The sequence below is a fragment of the Panthera pardus genome, unplaced genomic scaffold (genome assembly GCF_024362965.1).
Source record: "Panthera pardus isolate Hobbes unplaced genomic scaffold, ASM2436296v1 HiC_scaffold_9, whole genome shotgun sequence".
Lineage (NCBI taxonomy): Eukaryota > Metazoa > Chordata > Mammalia > Carnivora > Felidae > Panthera > Panthera pardus.
Window position 1 is genome coordinate 911996 of NW_026527024.1, and position 24968 is coordinate 936963.

A 24968-nucleotide genomic window follows, 5' to 3' on the forward strand; every position below is an offset into this window, starting at 1 on the left:
GCGCCTGGGTGGCTCAGCCAAGCGTCCGACTCTTCATCTCAGGTCGTGGTCTCATGGATTGTGAGTTCAAGCCTCACTTGAGATTCTGCCTCCCTCTCTCTTCTCTCTGCCCTTCCCCTGCTCTCTTTGTGTCTCTCTCTCTCTCTCTCTCTCTCCAGACAAACAAATAATATGGAAGAGGTGGCTGACCTGGAGCAGTGACAGAGGCATAAAGTCACAGCCTGACCTGCATTTTTACTTCAGTTTAGGACAGACGAGAAGAGGGCACGTACGAGGATGTTCGTGGGACCTTGTTTGTGATCGAGGGCCGCACACAGTCTGGGTGTTGGTTGTTGGGAGATGGAAGGAAGAGAGGGCAGGTAGGGTGTGATCTCAGGGGGTACTGGGTAGCAGGAATGTCGGCTTGGATATGCATGTGGCCACATTGGTGGTTGATCTTAAACATGCAGTGCCGAGTGGGAAAATGTAAGGAACTGGACGAGATCTATGACAATACCATTTATATGAAATGCACGTACACAAAACATTTTGTAAGAACACCTGGAAACCAAAAGTGACACCTTAAAGGCATTACGGTTGCCTATGGGAGCGGTGAGAGGGACGTGGGGATAAAAAGGAATAAATAAATAGATAAAAATAAACGCAGGTCGCTGTAAGGTATGGGACTGGCTTGGTGTAGAAATTGAACATGAAGGGAACGCAGGTGCCGTGTTCAGCTGAGGTGTCGGGCTTCATTATATGTAGGAAAACCTCTGGAGCTACTCCAGGTTCCTTCTATAGGCTCCTGCCCCCAAGCTTTTTTGCATCCTGGATTCCCCTAAATCCCATCCTTGAATATCCTTACCTGCCAGTTGAGTGTCTTAATGTGACCAGTCTTTGGCATCGTGGGGAAAAAAAAGGACAGGATAGGATTCTGGTTCTCTGGCAGTGTTTAAGTTTTCCCAGAGGCAGGAGAACAATTTATCAGGCCTTTGGACTACTGTAATAATGGCTGATAATTGCTGAGCCCTCATGTGTGAGGCACTCTTTTAAAAGTGAACTCAGCCCTCACACCAGCCTCTTGGGGGGTACGATTATACCCCGTTTCACATCTCGCATTCTGCGAGATGAAGTGACCGGCGGAGGTTGCTGGCAACCCAGGCCATCTTGCCTCAGAGCCCATACACTTGACCATGGGTGCTTCTGGTTGACCGTAACCAAGCACCTCGGGTCCAGGCTGGGTTCTGAGTCCTTGTTACCCGAAGCGTGGGTTCTGCACCAGCGGCATCGGCATGGCCGGGGAGCTTTGTAGAAATGCAGACTCAGACCCACCGAAGCCGAGTCTGCAGGTTTTAACAAGATCTCCGGGTCTGTGTCTGCATCTGTGTCTGCGGTGCCTTCTTGAGTGTGATACAAAATACCAACCTTTTGCCGGCTCTGCTAGGTGCCGGGAGGGAAACGGGAAATGGAGCTGTCGGAAGGACAAGGATGATCAGGTTAGAAAATTTTAAATCGACAATAAGGAAGAATTAAATGCCGAACATTAGTGACTCTCCTCTGTCCTATCTTCTCTCCTTCCTTTCCTACAGATTAGGGTCCCGATTGTTGCCCACCTAAACTGTCCGGTAGCCGAACTGCTCTCCTGCCCTTCACCACATCCTTTATGCTACCAGAGTCATTGTCCTGGCACACGAATTGGAGAAGGGCTTTCCTCTAAGACAAAGAGCCGGCTTTTTAGTATAGAACTTACACTTTGGCCGCCCAAAACCTAACCTGCTCCGAGTTTCTTCCCCTTTCACTCTCTAAAGTATCCTTGCTGCGGCCACATTGGGCTGCCTGCCACTTAGTGAATAAGCTGTGCCTTCCATTTTCCAGGAATTCCCTTCTTTGTGAACCAAATACTATTTATTTTTCGCTGCTCAGTTTAAATTTTTTTTTTTTAATGTTTATTTTTGAGAAAGAGTGAGACAGTGCGAGCAGGGGAGGGCCAGGGAGAGGGAGACACAGAATCCAAAGCAGGCTCCAGGCCCCGAGCGGTCAGCACAGAGCCCGACGTGGGGCTGGAACCACGAACCGGGAGAACATGACCTGAGCCGAAGTCGGACGCTCAACCGACTGAGCCACCCAGGCGTCCCTCGCTGCTCAGTTTATAAGCCCCCTTGTGTGAACACTTCCCTCATGTGTTTCTTATTCAACAAATCTATATATCACACCTGTCATCTAGGCACTTTTATTTTTATTTATTTTTTTAAATTTATTATTTTTTTTGATGTTTATCTTTGAGACAGAGAGAGAGATGATGTGAGCAGACAAGGGGCAGAGAGAGAGGGAGGCAGAGAATCCGAAGCAGGCTCCAGGCTCCGAGCTGTCAGCACAGAGCCCGACGAACAGCTGGAAGTCAGACGCTCAACCCACTGAGCCACCCAGGCGCCCCGAGGCACTTTTAAACACTTGGGATATTTAAGTGTACAAAACAGATCTTTGCCCTAGTCGAGTTTATATTCTATCAAAATCTGTCTCCTCCTTGTGCTGCGTGTTTGCATAACCCTTTCCCAGACTGGTGCAAGATTCCATTCCACCTGAGAGTGTGTCCGCTCACAAGGATCTGAGTGGCCTCCGGGTGCAAGGTCTGCAGAGGATGTGGATGGCTAAATCAGACAGAGATCTTGCTCTTGGGGTTTACAGGCTGTTAAGGGAATCTAATACAAGGTAAAATTATATGTCCCAAGTGAGGCTGAAGGTCTGTTAGAATTCAGAGAATTCTTAAGTCGGTTAAGCATCCAATTCTTGGTCTTGGCTCAGGGCTTGATCTCCGGGTTGTGAGTTCAGGTCCCGAATTGGGCCCTGCACTGGGTGCAAAGCCTACTTAAAAAAGAATTCAGAGAACAATTACATTTAGTTGTGGGGGTTGGGGAAGGCTTTATGAGAGGTGAATTTTTTTTTTAATGTGTGTTTGTTTTTGAGAGAGAGACAAGAGTGCAAGCGGAGAAGGGGCAGAGAGAGAGGGAGACAATCTGAAGGAGGCTCCAGGCTCCACACTATCAGCACAGAACCCAGCGTGGGACTCGAACTCACGAACCACAAGATCATGACCTGAGCCAAAGTCAGACACTTAGCCGACTGAGCCACTCAGGTGCCATAAGACGGGACTTTTGGACTGGACCTTTAAGGATGGGAAGAAGGATGGGGTGCCTGGGTGGCTTAGTTGGTTGAGCATCCAACTCTTGGTTTCAGCTCAGGTCATCTCTCACAGTTCATGAGTTCGAGCCCTGTGTCAGGCTCCGCGCTGACAGTGTGGAGCCTGCTTGGAATTTCTCTCTCTCTCTCTCTCTCTCTCTCTCTCTGTGCCCTTCCCCGCTTGCTCTATCAAAATAAGTAAGTAAACTTAAAAAAAAAGGATGGGAAGAAGGACATTCTCGGTGAAGCAACATAAGCAAAAGAGACATTATAGGGCATGTACAAAGAAACACCAATTCATAAGATTTGGCTGGAGGGTGGGATGTGAGAAGAGGAATAGTCGGGGATGTGGTTGGAAAGATAGGTTGCAGTCAGCCTCAGGAGTTTGGATTTTATTGAGTTAGTAATGGAGAGCTCAGAGTTTGAGCAAAATGGTGAACTGATTCTAGCTGTGATTTGGGAATATTAATGTCATGAGAGTTACATCATGTGGGGTGGGGTGGGTTTTTTTGTATTCTTTCTTTTTTTGGTTGGGGTAAGGGGATATGTTAGAAGGTTTCTGAGGCCAACAAGAGCCAATGAAGACCTGACGGTACAGCTGTGATGGGAAGAGAGTGACGGACAAGGATATTGGACGAGATCGCTAAGGTAGAGTCAACAGGATGTGATGCGTTTTGAAGACAGGGACCAGACTCTACAGCTCTGAGTACCAGGGTCTTGCACTTACATGCTCACCACGGTTGTTGAACGATTCCGTATAATGGGTATTCCCGGAATAGGGAGCTCAGTATTGTCTACACTAGGCTCCCGGGGGGAAGGGGGGCGTGGTTATACTTCTGGTCTCCCTCTGCTAATACTTCCCTTCCTAATGCTTTATAATTCTGCGTGGGCCCATTTCCTAATCTAAGTTACAAGCTTGGAAATAGGGCGTGTGTGGAGGGGGGCACAGGAATTCTTTTTCCGAGCTGCGCCTATCCCTTGGCTCATAATGTGCCGATAGGATGCTCGCACTCGAGTATCTTGACCCCACGCTGAGTGACCCTAGGTGGTGGTGTGGTGGGCCTCAACCTCTGACGATACCACCTTCTGCAGGAGAGGCCTGAGGATACACTGTTTCAGAGTGACCTACACCTTGGCAGAGTCACCCCTGTTCCTCCAGGGTCTGCGCCGCCATTTTGGAAATCCGGTGTTGTCAGCTCACCGAGAGGTATTCAGGCCCAGGAGATCTGATCCAAAAAAGAGCAAACTCACCAGAAACATTAATAATTAAGGATGCAGGTAATTGTAACTTCTATTAGAGCTGCACAAGGGGGTTCCTGGGTGGCTCAGTTGGTTAATCAAGAGTCAGACTCTTGATTTCAGCTCAGGTCATGATCTCCTGGTTCATGGGTTTGAGCCCCACGTTGGGCTCTATGCTGACAGCACGGAGCCTGCTTGGGATTCTCTCTCTTCCTTTCTCTAAATAAATAAGTAAGTAAATACATACATACATACATACATACATACATACATACATACATACAAAAAAGCTACACCAGGCTGGTCTGCCCAGTAAACCACATCGTGGTGTAAAGTTTTTGTGTTTTTTGTTTAATGTATTTATAAAATCCGAGCATGGGAATGGGAGGCAGCTGTGGGAACCTGATAAACAGGGCAGTGGTTCTCACAGTATGATCACCACATCAGTAGAATCAGCATCACCGGGGAGCTAGTTAGAAAAACAAATTCTGGGGGCGCCTGGGTGGCTCAGCCGGTTAAGCGGCCGACTTCGGCTCAGGTCATGATCTTGCGGTCTATGAGTTCGAGCCCCGCGTCGGGCTCTGTGCTGACAGCTCAGAGCCTGGAGCCTGTTTCAGATTCTGTGTCTCCCTCTCTCTCTGACCCTCCCCCGTTCATGCTCTGTCTCTCTCTGTCTCAAAAATAAATAAATGCTAAAAAAAAAAAAAAAAAAAAACCAGATTCTGGTCACCCCCACCCCCACCAGCCTCAGACTTGGACACTCCGAGACAGGTGCCCAGCAGTCTGTGTCTTAACAAGCGCACCAGAGGAACATGATGCACACTGAAGGCTGGCTACCACAGACTTACAGAAACTTTCTAAGAATCTAAGACGGCTGTCAAAAATTAGAGCACTCTTCCCTGAACAGAGCTTGTTAAATACTAATGTTTTCTTCTCCAACTCATCTTCCAGACTCTTTCTGTTTGCATTGGACATTCTTATTTTATAAGACCACAGCCTACCAGGACTTTATAATCCTTAATACATTTGTCTGACCAACCCCTGATGAGATGCTAAGGATGCTCTTAATGTTTTTCAGCACACATTTGCAAATTCTTAGGCTGGGTTATCTCAACAAGGATCTCCACAATAAATGAGGCCATATATTGACTTGATTTTTTTTATTAAAATGACACTTCCTGTAGCACCTGCGTTGCTCAGTCGATTAAGCGTCCGACTCTTGATTTCGGCTCAGGTCAGGATCTCACAGTTTACCGGTTTGAGCCCCCCATTGGGTTCTGTACTGACAGATGGGAGCCTGGAGCCTGCTTCAGATTCTCTCTCTCTCTCTCTCTCTCTCTCTCTCTCTCTCTCTCTCCCCCTCCCTCCCTCCCTCCGCTGCTTGTGCTCTCTCAAAATAAACATTAAAAAAAAACACTTCCTAAAAAAATAAAAATAAAAGAACGCTTCCTAACCTTGCCCCAAATTCTAGGGGTGCACCTTACTTGGAGAAAGTTTCTTTATTGTAGGTCAGTTGACCACACTTTTGCTTGGATCAAATATATGGGCAAATAATTTTCTTTCCTCCCTCCAAAAACAGGAAATACTAAAAAAAGAAAGAAAACTGCAGAGTAATTTCTAGTGGGAACTGTTTTCCGACTTGAACAGAAACTAGGATGAATGGGAAATGCAGAAAAGATAGAAAATAAAACTTTAACTGCATAAGCACATTTTACTTTATATTCAGTGGTTAACTAGATGAGGAAAATGGGTCCCAGATTGAGTGGTTTACTCAAGATGTGTCAGGGCCTGAATTAGCGTTCGATTTACTCTTGCTGCACACCCAGTCGGCAGCCAAAGCTACAGAAGATCCCCAGTTGGTGGCTGATGGGCAAGTGAAGACTGGGTGTGGCACACAGAGAGCTCTGCAAAGCGTGCCTGAACTGACGGAGTGTCTGCTGGGGAAGCAGGCCCCAGGGAAGGAGGAGGAGACCCAGGATTCCGGGGGGGTGGGGGGGTGGGTGTTGGGGAAGGGAGGGAGAGCTTTTTGCCTTTCTTTTCTTTTCTTTTCTTTTCTTTTCTTTTCTTTTCTTTTCTTTTCTTTTCTTTTCTTTTCTTTTCTTTCTTTTAAATGAAATAATTTTTTCCTGAGGGCCTTCTATTTGCTCTGGAAAACTAAACAAGTAGTTATCTGTCCCACCCTACCCCACCGCTAGGCAAAACGTGTATACCCAAACTAATAGTCACTTTGGGTCCATTAGAAGTGTTAAAATGGTAAATCTGCATACACTTCAGATTCCCCGCTGAGGACGGCCCTTCCTCCCCCACACAAAGGGAAACTCCCACACTTTCTTAGTGTCCTGAAAGCTTGTTTCGTTAGTAACCTGATCCGATTCTCCCAAGAGGGACGCTGGGGCCCCAGCGTCCTAGAGGGGTTAGGGGCCAGGGCTGGGTCCACCAAGCTGCTCCTGCACGGGGTCCGCGGGTCGCTCCCCCTCCCGCCGAAGCCGGGCTGGAGGGGCCCGCGGCAGGTCCGCCGCCCGCGTCCACTCCCGCGGCCCAGGCCAGGGCGGGCGGCCGCCCTCCCCCGGGTGGGCGCGCGGAAGGCCGCGGGCCGCGGGCGTGCGGTCCTTCGGGCTGCAGGGGGCGCTGTGCGCACCCTCGGGCCCGGCCGCGAGCACAGCTCTTGTTTAAAGGGCCGGCGGGGCACGTGGCTCGAACGCAGCTCGCGGCCGCCCGGCAGGAGCTCCGAGGCTGGGCGGCTTCGCTCCGCCTCCGCCGCCGCCTGCGCGCTGCGCCAGGCCCGACAGGCCAGGCCGAGGAGAGCCGCCGAGAGAGGGACGCGAGCAGCCATGGCCGAAGCGGCGCCCGCCCGGGTAAGCGCCCAGGCGCGCAGACGCCCAGACGGGCCGGGGCCGCCGCCGCCGCGAGGGCCCGCGAGGGTCTCGGCCCGGCCGGCGTGGGGCGGCCCCGCGGCGTGGCCTCCTGGCCCGCCGCGCGGCCTCCTGGCCCGCCGCCTCCGTCCGGGCCTGCGCCCGCGCCCGCGCCCGCGCCCGCTCGGTCCGCCCCGCCGACCCCGTCTGGCGTCCGGGCCGGGCTTTCGGGCCGACCGGCAGGGCGGCCCAAACGGGCAGGCGGGGCGGCGGGCGCCGGCCGGGAGGCCCGACGGCGGGGGACAGGCCGGGCTACCCAGTAACACCTCAGATGACAGGCCTCACATTAGAACAGAGTGGCTGTTCCCCCCCCCAACCCCTCCCCCGTCCATTGTCTTCCCGGGGGCGCGCACGGAGGACAGGGTCGCCAGCCCCCAGCACCATGTGGTTCTGACAGCCACAGAGTCTGAGGGAAGGGACCCGCCCAAGGTCACTCACCTAGTCGAGGCCGCGGCCGGGACTTTGGAATTACGCCCCCTCGAAGGTACCCAGTGTTCTACTTTTACCTGAGAGACAGGTGTTGAATGCTGCTCAGGAGAGGAATTGTAGGTAGATTTTTTTTTTTTTCCTACGATTAGCATGTTGGATTAGATTACTTGTATTCTTTTAGAATATTGGCCGATAATGTGCAGTATGCCCAATTCGGAGAAAAGAATCCTTTGGCTATTTTTGACGCACCAGAAAACCACTTGCAAACAGAGCTCAATAAATAGCTTCTATTAACGCATCTCAGTGAACTTTTTGAAACTTTGATTTTTGTGGATCCTTTTACAAGAGAAACTTCCTCTCCCTCTTCTTTAATGAGTTTGGTGTGTGCTTCCCTTAGGGTTCCCCGAGTGCAGGGGAGAGAGAATGAGGGTGCGAGTACTGTGGTTACCAACCCCCACCCCGCGCCCCCCCCCCCCCCAAAGCATTTTTGTGACTACACTGGTGACAGCACCAGCTCCCACCCAGCCCAGGGCCACTGCCTCAGAACTTTTTCTGGCCATTCCTACCCACTCCCTCCTTTCCCTCTGCCATCATACAGTTCCTGAGATTCCCCAGAAACTGCCCAAACAGGACAGAGTTGCCCCCAACTCTTGTTAGCCCATCATATACTGTCGTTTATCATGACGGTTTCTGTACGGAATTTTTCTCCCGGCGAAGGAAGAGCCACATCATTTTTTCTGCATTCCCACCTTGCACCTTTGCAACGACAGGTGTTCGGTAACTGTTAATTAATGTTGTTTCATTGTGTAGTCCTTCATTCATTCACTAGGTATTAAATTGAGCATCCGCGGTGAGAGAGGCGCTCTTTTAGAAGCCGGAAATACAACTGGGAATCACAAACACACTCTCGGGAACTCATGTTCTGGGGGAAACAGACCATAACACAGATAGATGCGTAGAATCATCACGGGTTATTAGTGCTGTGAAAGAAGGAACCCACCGTGGCGTATTTTAGATGTGTTAGTCGGCGAAGGTCTCCATGGGGCTTTGAGCTGGAGCCTTAAAGATGAGAGGAAGCCAGACGCGGAGAGGTGCAGGGAGAGCCAAAGCCGACATGGAGGAGGGTTATGTGTCCCAGGAATCCAGGGAGGCCGGGGTGGCCGGAGTGTAGTAAATAAGTGAGGTCGGGGGGCAGGCTGAGGTCTGAGAAGCTTAGATTCTGTTCTAAGTACGCTGGGAAGCTGTTGAAGAGTTTCGAGCAGGGGGCTAAAATGGTCTAGCCTGTTTTTTAATGCTTACTGACTACTCTGTGGAAAGTGTATGGAGGAGAAGGGAAAATTAGCATTGCAGCAGCTGTCTGGGTGGACCGGGTGATGGCAGGGGAGAGGGAGGGAGCAAAGAGGATGGGTTTAAGTTTGGAAGTCAAACGGATAGGACTTGATGGTGGTTTGGCCGTGAAGGAGGAGTGAGCTGGGGGAGTAAGAGGTCAGTTCATCCTTCCAACAAGGCTTTTAGCACCGTGTACCGGGGCCAGGCCATTGCACGTGCTCCGGAAAGGCTTGTGCACCAGGCGCTGAGCTGAGGCGCCACAGGCTTTCAGGACAAGGCTCCTGTCCCCTCTCCATCTGGGTTAGGATGTCCGGTTTAGAGATAACGTAATCTGCGCACAGAAAGGAAGTGGATTCCACACCGGGGCGCCTGGGTGGCTGAGCGTCCAGCTCCGGCGCGGGTCATGATCTCGCGGTCTGGGATTTCGAGCCCTGCGTCGGGCTCTGTGCTGACAGTTCGGAGCCTGGAGCCTGCTTCGGATTCTGCGTCTCCCTCTCTCTGCCCCTCCCCCACTCGTGCCCTGTCTCTGTCTCTCAAGAATAAAGAAACATTAAAAACAAATTTCTAAATAAATAAAAAGAAGCTCTTTCCCAGGGTGTTGAAGGATGATGAAATGACAGAGGGGGAGAAAAAAAGCCCATGAGAACTGTTTCATGCTGTGTCCCTGAGCCCAGAACCATTATCATTGTCAGCATCCTGATCATTATCATCTTGGCTGAATCAACATAGGGCGGCACACGCATGCATGCACGTATTGCGTATATGATGCGGTGCTAAGTGCTTTCAACAAAGATTGTGTCATTAATTCTCAGCACCCTACCACCTGAGCACTATTATTGTTCCATTGTCTAGATGCGGAAGTGACGTTGAAAGATGTGTCAACACCTTGCCCAACGTCAGTGGGCGGAGTTGCCAGTTGCACCCAGGCTCTCTCACTGCAAACCTCATGTCCTCTGTGCTTTAAAGCCTGTGCCTTCATTTGTAGAGGAGACTAAGACCCAAGGTGGAAGTCACCTGAGACCCATGCCTTTGGCCATGTTTTTCCTCCTGTTTCCCACTTGCTAACACCTTGGTCCAGCCGGTGTTTCGTGTCCCTGAGGCTACACTAACTGATGTCCTAACTGATGTCCCTGCCTCCCATCCCACACTGCTGCCTGGCTGGCCCTCAGGATCCCAGACGGGGCTTTATCAGGGCAAGTGTTACTGTGAGGCATTGGATTGTATATATTTTTTTAATGTTTATATATTTTGCGGGAGAAAATGTGTGCACCTGTAGGTGCAGAGCGAAGGGCAGAGGGAGAGAGAGGGAGAGAGAATCCTAAGCAGGGGCCTCACTGTCAGTGCAGAGCCCTATGTGGGGCTGGATCCCCTGAACTGTGAGATCATGACCTGAGCTGAAATCAAGAGTTAGACACTCAACCAACTGAGCCACCCAGGCGCCCCTGATCGTGTCGTTGTGACACCATCTCCCCTTTCTCGTGTGGACAGGCTCCAGAGAGGGACAAGCAAACAGGGGACGAAAGCCCTTCGACACCTTCTCTGTCACCCCAGCCAGCTGCTGAGAAGAACTCCTACCTGTACTCCACGGAGATCACACTGTGGACGGTGGTGGCCGCCATCCAGGCCTTGGAGAAGAAAGTGGACTCCTGCTTGGCCCGCTTGCTGACCTTGGAGGGGCGGGCGGGGACGGCCGAGAAGAAGCTGGCGGACTGCGAGAAGACGGCCGCGGAGTTCGGGAACCAGCTGGAGGGCAAGTGGGCCGTGCTGGGGACCCTGCTGCAGGAGTACGGGCTGCTGCAGAGGCGGCTGGAGAACATGGAGAACCTGCTGAGAAACAGAAACTTCTGGATCCTGCGGCTGCCCCCGGGCAGCAAGGGGGAGGTCCCCAAGGTATCCCTCGGGCACCGGGGGTGGGACAGCGCGCGGGGCCGTGCCCGTAAGCGTGTGGGTGAGCGCACGTGGTGCTTGTGGTTCCAGGTGCCCGTGACCTTTGATGACGTGGCCGTGTATTTTTCCGAGCCGGAGTGGGGCAAGCTGGACGAGTGGCAGAAGGAGCTCTACAAGCACGTGATGCGGGGCAACTACGAGATGCTGGTGTCCCTGGGTAAGGCTGCGTAGGTGGGGATCTGTGTTCACAGATTGGCCTCCGGCAGGGCAGTCTCTGTCTTCGCTTTGACTTCTGTTCTGCTCCGTGCCTCTCCATCTCTGTAGGCAGCCGGGTGGCGGGTGTCCAGTCTTGACCCAGCTCTCCTTCCATTCTGTGCGCAGATTATGCTATCTCCAAACCGGACATCCTAACCCAGATGGAGAGGGGAGAGGAGCCTTGTCCTGAAAGCCTGTGGGGTCATGAGGAGGGGAGTAAGAGAGAGGCAGCACGTCCCAGGAGGCCAAGCCCTGGTGAGTGGGGGCGAGGTGGGGGGTGGGCACACCGAATTGGAGCCCTGCTCTCCGGACGGGCTTTCCAGATGTGCTGTGAGGCCAGGAAGGGAGCACAGGCCCCTTTACCCAAAGCGGGGCCCGCTCTGTCCTAGGCCGGCCTGGTCACAGGCTGTTGGGGGGGAGGGGAGGGCTTTCGCCTTAGAGCCACAGGGGCCGGCAGTGGTTGGTTATTGTGAGGACTGCGTGGCAGACGTAAAGTAAAGCGCACGTGTGCTGCGCATCGTGTCAGTGGGGCCTTATTCCTGACAGTGACCCTCCTGGCACCGGTGCATCACGGGCCTCCCACCTCTGCTCCCCGACCTAAGCGGTGGCTGCGAGGCCCGTGGTGCACCGGCTTCCCTTTGTGGCGACGGCCGTCTCGGGGGGGCGGCCAGGGCGGGACCCTAGCTGGCCAGCTGGCGCGCTGTAGGACCGTGGTTCTAGCAGGTCAGAATCTTCTGGGAGGGTTGTTTTTGTTTGTTTGTTTGTTTTTGTTTTTAATAAAATGAAGAAAGTAAAGTCGAGAGAAGGGCAAGCGCACCCCCCGAATGACGGTCAAGCACATTCAGCAAAGATCGATAGTTTGCCACCTTGGCTCCATCCGTCTCTTTCTTTCCTTTCTCTGAACATAAACACCAAAATACCACTGTCTCACACCCAGCAGATTAGGATCTCCTCCCAAGTCCGTGTTGTGATTTCCCCGATTGTCTCCAAAATATTTCCTATAGGTATCGGGTTCTATTTCTAGTCCACCAAAGTCCACGTGTTGTATTCGGTTTATAAAAAAATTCGTAAAACAGCCTGGGAACACCTCCTCCTCCGCCATTTAGCAGCTTTACTGAGATAGCTAACTTGCCAAACCATTCGTATACGACGCAGTCCGTGTTTCTGCTGCATTCACGGTTGTGACCATCACCGCCGTCTGTTTTTAGAACTTTCTTGTCCGCCAGAGCCGAACCTGTAGTTGTTAGCGGTTCCCTCTGCTTGCTCCCCAGCCCGAGGCCAGGCTGCTGACCTGCTTTCCATCTCTGTAGATTTGCCTCTTCTAGACGTTTCTTGTCAATGGAATCCTGCTGGGTGTGACCTTCTGTGTCTGCCTGCTTACACTGAGCTAGTTTTCCAGGCTCACCCACCTCTGCACTGTCCCTGGGCCCAGCTGGGCGGGTGTATATTACACATTCTGTTCCTCCCGCTCTTCAGTTGATGGACCGGCCCCACCTCTCCCTCTTTAACGTCATTTATTTGTTTGACCTTCTAATGTCATTTATCTTTTGAATAGTTTTGTGTTTTTTTTAAAGTTATTTATTTTGAGAGTGAGAGCGCGTGTGCATGAGAGCCTGGAAGGGGCAGAGAGAGGAGAGAGAATCCCACGCAGGCTCTGTCAGCACAGTGCCCGACGCGGGGCTCAACCCCCCGAACTGTGAAATCATGACCTGAGCCGAAATCAAGAGTCGGGGGCGCTTCACTGGGCCACCTGGGTGGCACAGTCGGTTAAGCTTCCACCTTCGGCTCAGGTCATGATCTTGCAGTTTGTGAGTTCGAGCCTCCCCCTGTTCCTGCACTCTCTTCTCATAAAGAAATAAACATTAAAAAAAAAAAAAAAAAAAAGAGTCGAGCACTTAACACTTAACCGACTGAGCCACCCAGGTGCGCCACGTCATTTACCTTTTTAAATGCCACTATTTCCCATATTCTGGATTTGGTGTCATTTATTGTTCTTCCGTTTTTTTGCATTTCCTATAAACTGGTAGATCGGGAGGCCTGTTTGGATTCCGGCAGACTCTTACGGGCAGGATTACTTCAGAGGTGATGCTGTGCGCTCCACGCTGCCCGTCAGGAGGCACAGAGGCTCCCCTCGCCTGGCTTTCCAGTGCTTTCCTTCCCCTGCTCTTCCAAAGCTCCCCGTCACCAGCTCACCTGATGACATCAGTAGTCACTGAACATGATTGCCCGGATTTGTTATTCCATTAGGGGTTGCAAAATGGTGAAATCCTGTCCTCCTTATGCACCGAATAGCTGAAATTCTTTTGTAAAGAGTAATTTCCTGAATCAACTCTTTTAGTTCCCCGGAAATGCAGTCTGTACAGAACAGGCAGGAGAGATGCTGAATTCTTTTCCTTCGTCATTTTTCAGAATGAAGAGCTATTGCCTTAGAAACCTGCAAAGGTGACCAATACTTGAGCTTTTTACGTTATTATTATCATTGTCGTTGTTGCTGTTGTTATTGTGACTTCATAGACTGTTGAATATGTTATATGTGCCAATCCTTCGCAGTCATTATTTTTTGTGCTTAAATTGTCCCATCTTTAGCTCACGGCAGCCCCCTTACGTTGGGTTGTAGGTCATTTTGGTGTGACTTCAGTGGCTTTTCAGATTCAAGATGTTCTAGAATCATTTCCTACCCCAGACCTGGAATACAAATTTCTCCATGGAGTTTTAATTCCTTTCAGTGATGAATGATATTTGGAGACCACAGTATCAGTGCCAGTAGTGGCTAATTTTTGGTATTACTTCTAAACCTTTTCAGAAAATATGTGGGTTTTTTTTTTTTTTTTTTGAGAAAATGGCTATTTTTGTAAAGAAAAAAAATCATGAGTTCATAGTGATATTTCTAACTCAAATTTAATGTTCTTTGATCTTATACTTGTGTGTCACTTTTCTTTTACATGGGAATGTTAAACAATTACACTTTTGATTAAAGCCTGAGATTTTTTTTTTTTTTTTTTTTTTTTTTTTTTTTTTTTTTTTTTTGTATAGCTCTTTTGGTCTTCTGAATGCATTCCATTCGGGACCTACAGACAAAATAATGCCTTTTAAGGTCCCTTGAAATAATTATTTTCTCTATGTGGTATGACATCAACTTGATATACAGTTAAGTTCATTTGCTTCTATTTATTTTTAGATTTTTAGAAATGGCTCTTTTTACTTTTCGATTTAGCCATTTGAGTATGTAAGGCATGTTATGTTTGCAAAGTCAAATTGGTTTAACAGGATACATTCAGGGAAGTCTTATTTCCATCGTTGTCCCCTCCATGTCCCTACAGATAACGATTTGTATTAGTTTCTTGTTGGTACTTCTGGTGTTTCCTTTTGAAAAGATCAGTAACACAGAGATACATCCCTGTCTTACACAGTCTGCCCTGGGCATCGCTTCACACGTGTAGGTAGAGATCTTTCTCCTTTCTTTTGTGGATGTGGAATGTTCTGTGGTGTGATACACCATAGTCCGTCTACCCAGTCCCCATTGGCGGACCTCTGGGTATTTCCAGTGTTTTACTGATAGAAGTCATGCCGAAGGGACTATGTTGTGCCTAAGGCAGTTCATATTTCTGCCAATGTATCTTTGGGATAGATTCCTAGGAACTGCGCTGCAGGGGAAGTAAAGGCATATGTAAATTTGCCAGAAGTTACCACCAAATACCTCTCCGTGGGGCTTTACCATTTGCATCTCCCTCAGTGTTGTGAAAGAGAGCCTCCTTCCCCACTGGCCTGCTAGCAGAGAATGTGGTCAACCTTGTAGAATTTTTGTCTACCTAATAGGTAAGAAGTATGTCAGTATAGTTTTTTTTTGTTTTTTTAAATAACAGCTTTATTAGATATAATGAACTCCCCATGCAACTCACTCATTTAAAGTGTCCAGTCCATCGGTTTCTAGAATATTCATAGAGACGCGCAACCAGCAAACACGGCAGTCAATTTTATAAAACTTTCATCACCTCAGACACAAACCCTGTACCCTGCAGCTATCACCCCCAACGCTTTCCCAGCTCCCCCAGCTCTGAGCAACGACACATGTTTCTGACGATACACTTGCCCTGCCTGGACATTTCATATAAAAGGAATCTTAGAATCTGCGGTCTTTTGACTCTGGCTTATTCCCCTTAGCATAATGTTTTCAAGGTTCATCCGTGTTGTACTGTGTGTCAGTATTTCATTTCTGTTTTCTTTTCTCTTTTTCTTATTGTGGTCAAATACATATAACATAAAATTTACCATCGTTGCCTTTTTTGGGTGTGCTGTTTGATGGTATTAAATACATTCATAATGGCACGCAGTCGTCACCTCCACCCATCTCCAGAACCCTCTTTACCTTCTAAAACTGTAAACTGTAAAACTGAAACACTATACCTGTTAAACAGTACTCCCTCCTTCTGTCCCCCTCCCCTAGTCCCTGGCAGCCAGCGTTCTACTTTCTGTCTCTATGATTTTGTCTACTCCGAGTCGCTCGTATCAGTGGAATCATACCGCATTTGTTTTCTTGTGACTGGCTTATTTCACTTAGCATGATGTCCGTAAGGTTCACCCATGTTTTAGCCTGTGTCAGAATTTCTTTCCTTTATAAGTCTAAATAACATTCTGTTGTATGTGTGTACCACATTTTGCTTAGCCATTCATCCCGTTGATGGACACTTGGGTTGTTTCCATGTTCTAGCTATTGCGAATAACACTGCTACGATCGTGCACGTACAAATACCTCTTAGAGACTCTGCCTTCAGTTCTTTTCGGTGTATACTTCTAAAAGAAATTTTTTTTAATGTTTATTTTTGAGAGAGACACACAAAATGTGAGCGGGAAAGGGTCAGAGAGAGAGGGAGACACAGAATCCGAAGCAGGCTCCAGGCTCTGAGCTGTCCGCACAGAGCGCGACGTGGGTCTCGAACCCACAAACCGTGAGATCAGACCTGAGCCGAAGCTGGACACTTAACCGACTGAGCCACCCAGGTGCCCCTCAGTGTATACTTCTAAATGGAATTGCTGGATCATATGGTAATTCTATTTGTAATTTTTTGAGGACTCTCACACTGTTTTCCATAGTGACTGTACCATACACTTACCTACATTGTGCCAAGGTTCCAGTTTTTCCATGTTCCTACCAACAGTTACTATTTTCTGTTGTTTCTTTTTGATAGTGGCCATCATTTCCCTGATGATGGGCGATTCCAGGCATCTTTTCATGTGCCTATTGGCCATTCGTATATCTTCTTTGGGGAAACGCCTATTCAAGTCCTTTGCCCATTTTTGAGTCAGGTTGTTTGTTTTTCTGTTATTGAGATTTTTTTAAAGTTTTTTTTTAAGTTTATTCATTTATTTTGAGAGAGAGAGAGAGAGAACACCAGTTGGTGAGGGGCACAGAGAGAGGGGACAGAGGATCCCAAGCGGGCTCTATGCTGACGGCAGAGAGCCTGATGTGGGGCTTGAACTCACAAGCTGTGAGATCATGACCTGAGCCGAAGTCGGATGCCCAGCCAACTGAGCCACCCAGATGCCCCATCTGTTATTGAGTTTTAGGAGCTCTCTACATATTCTGGGTATTACTATCTTGTCAGATATGTGACTTGCAAATATTTTCTCCTGTTCTGGGGATTGCCTCTTAACTCAATAGTGTGTTTTGATGCACATATTTAAAAAGTTTTCAGGAAGTCTTGTTTGTCTCTTTTTTTCTTTTGTTACCTGTGCGTTTGGTGTCCTGTCCAAGAAATCATTGCCAAATCCAATGTCCTGAAGCTTTTGTCCTAGGTTTTCTTCTAAGAGTTTTGTGTTTTAGGTCTTATATTTAGGTCTTTGATCCATTTTGAGTTTATTTTTGTATATGGAGTTAGGTAAGGATCCAACTTTATTCTTTTGCGTGTGGATGTGCGATTTCCCAGCACTATTTGTTGAAAAGTCCTTTCCCCGTTGAGTGGTCTTGGGACCCTTCTCAAATATCTTTTGACCAGATATGTGAAGGTTTATGTCTTAGTTCTCTGTTTCTTTAGGCTGCATAGTAAGTTTTGAAATCAAGAAGTCTTTCAACTTTGTTCTTCCTTCTCAATATTATTGTTGCTATTTGGGGTCCCTTGAGACTCCATATGAATTTTAGGGTGGGTTTTTCTCTTTCTACACTTGATCTTAGCCAAAAGGCTGAGAAGTGATGGGGTTTTCTATTTCTGTAAAAAATATCATGGAGGCTTTAATAGAGATTGTGTTGAATCTATAGATCGGTTTGGTAGTATTGACGCCATAATATTAAGTCTTCCCGTCCAGGAACATGAAATGTTTACATTTACGTATGCCTTTAATTTCTTAACGCGGTGTTTTTTTTTAATGTTTATTGTATGTATGTATGTATTTTGAGAGAGCACAAGTGAGCCTGGGAGGGGCAGAGAGAGGGAAAGAGAGAATCCCAAGCAGGCTCCATGGTGTCAGTGCAGATCCCCACATGGAGCCTGAACTCACGAACTGTGAGATCATGACTTGAGCCGAATTCCAGAGTCATATGCTCACCTGACTAAGCCACCCAAGTGCCCCTCTTTCCGCAGCGTGAGTGGGGGTAGAGGGAGACACAGAATCTGAAGCAGCCTCCAGGCTCTGAGCTGTCAGCACAGTTCCAGCGGGGCTGGAACTCACAAACCATGAGATCGTGACTTGAGCCAAGGTTGGAAGCTCAACCGACTGAGCCACCCAGGCGCCCCGTACAACAGTGTGTTTTTAATGGTACCTCTCTCATTATGAGTGTGGTCGAATATCTTTTTATGTTTTCATGGGCCATTTAAATTTCTTATTCCATAAACTCTTTGTTCATCTCTTTTGCCCTCGGAAGCTTTTTTAAAAAATGCATACTTTCTAGGCCTACCCAGAAGTCACGGTGATGAGAATCTTGGGGTGCTTCCAAGGGGATCCTTATACATCAGCCTGGTGTAGGACTTGTGATTGGGAGCCACTGTAGTACCGTTCTGAGCTGGGAGTCCCCAAAAGCCAGATCGTTGGCCCTGATGTGTCGTGACCTGTCTGGGACTATTGCACGAGTTACTGTGCTGTCCCTTTTCCTTCTCTTTTAGCCACTAATGGTCAGTGGAGCCCACTGCATGATCATAACCTGGGTTTGACCCGACGCCCCCCGGTCCAGTGACTGCGTGTAGCCGTTCCTCAGAGGCTCCTGCCACCTGGGGGATCCCTGTGTTGTCCTTAGCATCCCTGATTTGCATTCTCCAGGCCTCCCTCCACATCCAGAGCACATCCTCAGCCCCGTCAGCCCTGCCCAGGATGAGCCAAAAGAAGGGCGGGCCCCCAGGCACGAGCAAGACCCAGAAGCAAGGGGAAGCCTGGACGGAACCATCGCTGGTGAGAGAGGGCCGCCGGGCAGCGGTGCGGACGGCACCTCTACGGCGGCCCCAGACAGGCGGTGCTGAGAACGGGTGCTAAAGCTGGCGGCTGGGAGGGGTGGCGGGGACCGGGCTGCCTGGAAAGGGGACCCCTGAGGCAGGCCTTAGAGGAAGAGTAGATTTTGGCTGGGAACCGAGGGCATTTTCAGCAGAAGATGGTCTGAGCAAAGGCGTGGGTCCCTAAGGCCTGGCTGGGCTGAGGGGAAGGGCACACGAGGGCAGGTGCTGGGCCTCCTCAGGCTTCGCACACGGGGCACACGAACTGGGCAACCTGCGTCATATGCCTGGAACAGCCCTGGCATGGGCATTCCTCCGTAGATGTCCTCTTTCTGGAGCCCGTGAGGGGCTCTGTGCCTTCCGTCCCCCCTTGCAGTGATCTCTGCCTGCTTATGTTTGAAGGACATTTCTGTCCATCCATTCCCAGAAATGGAGTATCACGCAGAAGGCATGTAGCATAACGTGTGGCATACCAGAGCCTTGTTCTCTGCCTCCAGACTGCTCTTTGCCAGCTCCCGCCCCCGTTCCTCCTCCTCCTCCAGGGGCCTGACTCTTCCGGGCTAGGTCGCCTTCTCTCCAGTCATTTCTGTGACCCTCCCCCAGTGAATATGAGCTCGCTGAGGTTGGAGGTGACCCTCCCTCCCTCTCCCGAGTCCCTCCTTCCCGGCCAGTGTGTAAGGAGAGGGAGGACCTTCTCACTGTCCTTGTTCCCCTGCAGACCTGGCACTGTGCTCCAGGGGCCTCCCCACACCCTCTGGGTGACAGGGAGTTGTCAGCACTGACCCAGACGGGAACCGGGGGCATGGCCTTCTCGGCCCTCCTCTCACCTCTGACGCAGAGGCCGTGCCGTGGGCAGTCCTCCGGTGGATCGGGCAGTCCTCCGGACAGAGCCCTGGAGCCCCCTCTTCCTGGCAGGCGTTCGAACATGTCTGGGGGCTGCTTAGAGATACCTGTGCTGTCCATCAAGGGCCCGCTGTTGGGAAAGGCCCTCACGGACTCTCTCTCACAGGTCCACCAGTGTCGGTTAAACAGGAGGAAGAATCTTCAGGTGGGGAATCTCCAGCCTCCCCTCCCAGGGACAGCCTGCCCAGCAGGGGGCCAGGTGAGTGAAGGGAGAGGCCCCGTGGCCACAGCAGAGCCTCGGAGGATCTTGGGGGCCCTTGGGAGTGGGGTGGGAGGTGGCGAAGTGGGACCTGGTGAGGGGCTTCCTCCTGAGGGGTCCCTTCCTCATCCCCGGGTACTGGTGCCCTGGGGCTCTGGCAACCCAGACCACGTAGGTCCTGGTTTCCCCCCATTACATGTGACCTGGTGGAAAGGTGCTGCTTGAAAACAAGCTGTGTGCACCCGGTCTGCAGTCTGGCGACAGAACGGCCTCCCAGCAGCCCTGGGAAGTGGTCCAGGCTCACAGCTTCCAATGTCTCCCGGTTTGTATGTGGTGGCCTGTGACTTAAATTTCGTTCCCTGGCCTCGAGTCCGTAAAACCAGGCTTACGACCTGATGAGCAGGAAAAAAGAGAGCAATTGTTGCCCATTCTGGCTTTGGGGTGGTTTTCTGCCCTAATAGAAAGCGATCCGGTTCTCACCTGGTTCCACCCTGGTACCTGCTTTGGTGGGAGCAGAAGTGAGATTTGGGCCCACCTCGGGGTGGTGGCATGGTGGGAGTCCAAGCTGGGGATGGGCTTCAAACCAAGAGATCTGGGACCCTTGGCCTTCACAGGGAATAGGGCCTGAGACCCACAGTTGGGCCATTTCTAGTACAGAAATAAAGTTCTGTCAGGAATTATCTGTGCGGGTCACCAGGAAGCTGCATCAGGCAGGGAGCTGCAAGGTCCTGACATCAGGACGTTCTGCAGTTAAGGGTTCACTGCAGCCTGCCGGGGTGTGGTTTCAGTTCATGCTTCAGCAAGAATAGAAATCCCTCTTGTCCTAGACCTTGGACGTTTCTCAGAAAGGGCTAAAGGTTTCGTCTTAAAGGGCCCAGGGTAAGGTTCGCTGTCAGCTTTGGAGCCTCAGCTGAGCTCCGGGGCGCTGGGGGAGGTCAGAGAAGCCAGTAGTTGGGGCTGATTCCAGAGAAGCTCAGAAGGGAGCGGCAGGTAAAGGATTGGGAAGAATGCAGCAGGGCTTGTGGCCGGAACCTTCCTTCCCAGCATCAGGGACCCCTGAGGGCTGTTGCTGCGACCGCTGTGCTGCTTCAGGTCTCCCTTCTCTCCTCTGTTCTGGCAGTTCCTATGCCTCAGTCCCGCCTCAGAGTCCAGGGTGACCCACACTGAGGCCCAGCCAGGAAGCCCAGGTCCTCGCGCCTCCTGCCTGTCACTGGAGAGCATGGCGGCAGGCAGGTGGCGGTTGCTCAGTGTAGATTTGTTATGTCGATGAGTAGCTCAGGGTGTGGCTACGACATCCACCACTTTCAGGCCTGAGGCTTCTTACTTAGTCTGGCTGCCCCAGGGTTCACTGTCCTTCGTAGACGGGAACTAAAGTTGTCAGAACTCTTGGGGACCCTGCATGGCCAATGTATCTCGGGGTCCACAGTCTCCCCTGCCCCCACCTACCTATCGTCTTTCATTCCGTCTGACCTCCCGGGTCCTGGTTTTGCGGCTCTGTCTCCTCTCTCCTGATGTCCTTAGCTTGGCCTCCCAGGATGGGCCATCGGAGCCTCTGGGCTACGTGACAGTAAACAGACTGGATGATGTTAGGAGGCAATGCCTGCTTGCTAGGGCCAAGCGAACAGAGTCCCTGATCTGTGCTGTGAGCTCGTGGAGGAGAAAGGACTCTGTGCAAGTAGGTGCAGGATGGGTGCAGATGTGGCCAGAGATGTGCCTGGAGGCCAGCACCGGGTCGAGTGGCCTGGGTGGGGGCCAGTGTGGCCCACTTGAAATCAGTGGAGATTCCTCTGTCCAGGTGGTGGTGGTGTGGTCATCAAGACAGAAGCACAGTCTGAGGACGAGATGACGCCTGAGCAGCTCTTCCTGGGGGAGTCCCGGAGCCAGACCGTGTGTCGAATGCCCAAAAGGCCCAGGAGCAGGACTGGGGGCCCTGGGCGGCTTCATGCCTCCGGGGTGCCGCGGGTGCGGGCGGGGGACCCGCGGGCCGGAGGGGCCGCCGGGGAGCCACCCCGCATCCTCCCTCGACGCCGCGAGCGGACCTTCCCCTGCCCCGACTGCGGGCAGAGTTTCCGCCTGAAGATCAACCTGACCATTCACCAGCGGAGCCACGTGGAAGAGGAGCACCGGGAGGCCCCTGGGAGCTCGCCCACCGGCTGGGGGGAGGACCACTCCACACTGGAGCCGGGGGAGGTGGTGGTGCCGGGCCCCGTCATCCGCTGGCTCCCCGACGATCCCGGAGCACGCCGCTCGCTGGCAGGCCGTCCGTTCATGGGACGGAGGCCGGCGGCCACCAAGGTATATCACTGCAGCGAGTGCCTGCGCTTCTTCCAGCAGCGGAAGAGCCTGCTGCTGCACCAGCGCCTGCACACGGGCGACAGTCAGGGCTGGCCCACCTGTCCCTACTGCGGCAAGGCCTTCCGCCGGCCGTCCGACCTCTTCCGCCACCAGCGCATCCACACCGGCGAGCGGCCCTACCAGTGCCCTCAGTGTGGCCGGGCCTTCAACCGCAACCACCACCTGTCTGTCCACATGCAGACTCACGCCCGGGGCCAGGCGGGCCCGCACTTTCCCGCTCCCTCTGCCGTCGTGGGGAGTCCACCCCGGCCCAGGCCCAGCCACGCTGAGGAGGGCTGACCCGGCAGGAGCCCTGGGGGTGGGGGGGCCCTCTGCTCTCCTGGGCACCCCCAGCGGGACTTCTGTCCGCCTTCAGGCCTTTCCCCTGGTGCCTGACGCCGGTTCCTCATTCTGGGAAGCTTTGGAGAGGTTTTTTGTTTGTTTTCGTTTTTCATTCAGATGGGAAGCGGCGGCCTTTTTGGTGACCGTCTGTGTGTGGCCAGATGCCTGAATTTCCTAAGTTTCCTAAGTTTGTCATTCTTTGCTGCCTTTTCTACATTCCTGACTTAGAAAGGACCCTCGAAGGTTTAGAGGATGCCCAGTTTCGGTGAGAGCCTTTGGCAGGTACGGGAGGCGGGCGGGGGGACTGGAGACAGTGGCCCTTGCAGGTAGGGAGCGACGGAGACACCGAGGGCCTGCAGTTTTGTTATTGTACACAGAGGTCACAGCAGAGTGGACAGTTTGAAGGGTGGGCACTGGAAATTTGAATTTCCTACTTTTGTTATTTGAAACCTTCCCCAACCCCCCTCCTTGTGGAGCTTTTCTGATGCTTTTGTAAGTATTGTGTGTGGTTGCAAAGGGGACCAGGAGCCCCCAGGGGCAGGAATTCTCCTGCCACCTTGCGTGTGGGGACAGCAGGGGGGCTCTCCACATCAGCCAGGGTGTTGACAGGGATTCCTTGGCTGCTGCCCTGGAGACCAGGTGCCTTCCCAGGTATGTGAGTCCCCGTATTCCAACGTCCATGATTGATTTTGGTTATTAGTTGAGAGCGGGAAACAAGTCGAAAGTGGATGACGCCTCCTCCAAGGTCTCAGTGTTAACGGGTATGCACGCTCCTTGCTGGGAGGGGGGTGGGTGCTTTGAGGGGAGGGATGCAGACCCAGCCATAGGAGGCTCTTCCCTGCCAGGAAGATCCTGGTGTGGGTGAGGCTGGCCAGTCAGCCTGGACTTCTGGGCTGCCGGGCCTGACTTGCCACCTTAAAAGAGGGATCTGTTTCCAAGAACTTGGGGCCGGTAGCAGAGAAAGGCCAGAGCTGGGTGAATTTTTCTTAACCACTTCCATTTCAGGTTCCTCACTTGTCAAAGGGGGTAATGACCCCAGCGCATCCTACCTCACCTTAGGGTTTTCAGGGTCATAAAAGATTTAGAGGCAGTGGGGCAAATGGGGAGTGTGGTTTGATCCTGCAAGTTCAGGGCCCCCTCTCTGTCCCATTCCAGCCCCCCCCCCCCGCCAGAATCCCTCAGAAAGGACCTTTATTTTCTGGAGTGAGTGGAAGGTCCTTTGGGTGCAGAGTGTGAGGTGAGACATTCCCATCGGCTACATCCCCTAGGAGCCCTTTGTATTTCATCGGAACAAATTCTTACAACAGCAAGGAGGTTCAAGCAAGGAGGTTCAAGCCGTGGAAGTTGGAACAGCGTCAGCCCTCCTGGAAACATCGAGGGCAGCTAGCATCTTGTGCCTCTTAAGTAACACCACCGTGGGTGCTACCTAGAGACTAGCTCTTGGTTTGGGTGATTTTCAAACTGGAGTAATGGGTCCTTAGCTGTTTTGACTGTTGTCTTATTTTTCTGGCACTGTGTGAAATGGCCGGCATTCAGGCCTGCTTCCCGGTGCCTGGGTCCCTGGCTGGGCCACTTCTTGTGGCCCCCTCTGCCCTCACGCCGTTCCCAAAATCATGAACGGAGCTGGGGGCAGATGGGAACATTGCCATAACCTTTGGGGCAAGGATGAGTAAACAAGTCTGTGCGAGCTCAGCCACATTCCCCTGGGCTTTGGGAGAAGGGGTGCCACCCTTCCCTACTGTGCATTCTTGCTTCTCTGCTCTGACCTCCCCAACCCTCTCTCCAGGGGCCTCACCAGTCAGGACTGGGCTCTGACAGGATGTGGTGTAAAGGTAGCTGCTCTGAGCCTGCCCCTTAGCGCTCAGAGCTGGTCTCCGGTGTTTCCTGGGGATGCCTCAAGGCTCCGAGTTCCTAGGCCTTTCTAATGCTAAATGCCCTGTGTAAATACTGGGACTCCAGTGGTCGCGCGAACCCGGGGTGATCGCAGGGCACAGGCTCCCCCTTCTTCCAAAGCTAAGGCCTTGGGAGTTTGCCTGGCACCCAATCGGTGTTCAAGGAGCATTCTTTACACCAAATGAATCCACGGATGCTGCGTGGTGCGGCAGCAGAGGGGTGCTCCAGAGTCCTGGAGACTAGCACTTGGTTTGGCTCTTAGACTCACTCCTAGCTCTGGGTCTCGGCTTCCTCCTTTGTAAACAAGGAAGGGTGGGGTCCTGGCGCTTAAAGGCCCTTCAGAACTGTGACGGTGGCGGCCCTTTGGCTTCATCGGTGCTCAATAAATATGTTGGACTCAATGAGTGCGTGCGCATGACCTGCTTACAGCTTTCCGGGAATCGGCCCTACGGCGCAGTCTGTCCGCCCGACTGGCGAGCAGCTCCCGAAGGGCCGAGCCTGGGCCTGCATTCGCGCACGAGACCCCGGTACCCGCGTAGACGGGGCTTCCGCCGCGGGGGGCGGGGCCTCCTGGGCCAGCCAGTGGGGGACCGGCTCCCAGCCCGCGGGGACTAGCCGCCCGCGCGGGCCGGGGGCGGAGCTTCCTGGGCTGGCCAATGAAGAGCGGGCTCTGGG

General features: G+C 51.9%; 1 protein-coding gene across 2 annotated transcripts; it reads left to right on the plus strand.

Moving 5' to 3' along the window:
- The first annotated feature begins 3320 nt into the window (after positions 1-3320).
- On the plus strand, positions 3321-24694 carry ZNF783 (zinc finger protein 783). Of its 2 annotated transcripts, XM_019453131.2 has the most exons (8): positions 3321-3804; positions 4249-4434; positions 10554-10955; positions 11043-11169; positions 11334-11462; positions 18456-18584; positions 19632-19724; positions 21520-24694. In XM_019453131.2, exons 2-8 carry the CDS (start codon positions 4429-4431, stop codon positions 22356-22358), a joined length of 1725 nt encoding a protein of 574 aa, XP_019308676.2. In that variant the 5' UTR covers positions 3321-3804; positions 4249-4428; the 3' UTR covers positions 22359-24694. The 2 variants fall into 2 exon arrangements, with proteins under 2 accessions (XP_019308676.2, XP_019308675.2); XM_019453130.2 differs by lacking the exons at positions 3321-3804; positions 4249-4434 and adding an exon at positions 7050-7250.
- Positions 24695-24968: the final 274 nt, after the last annotated feature.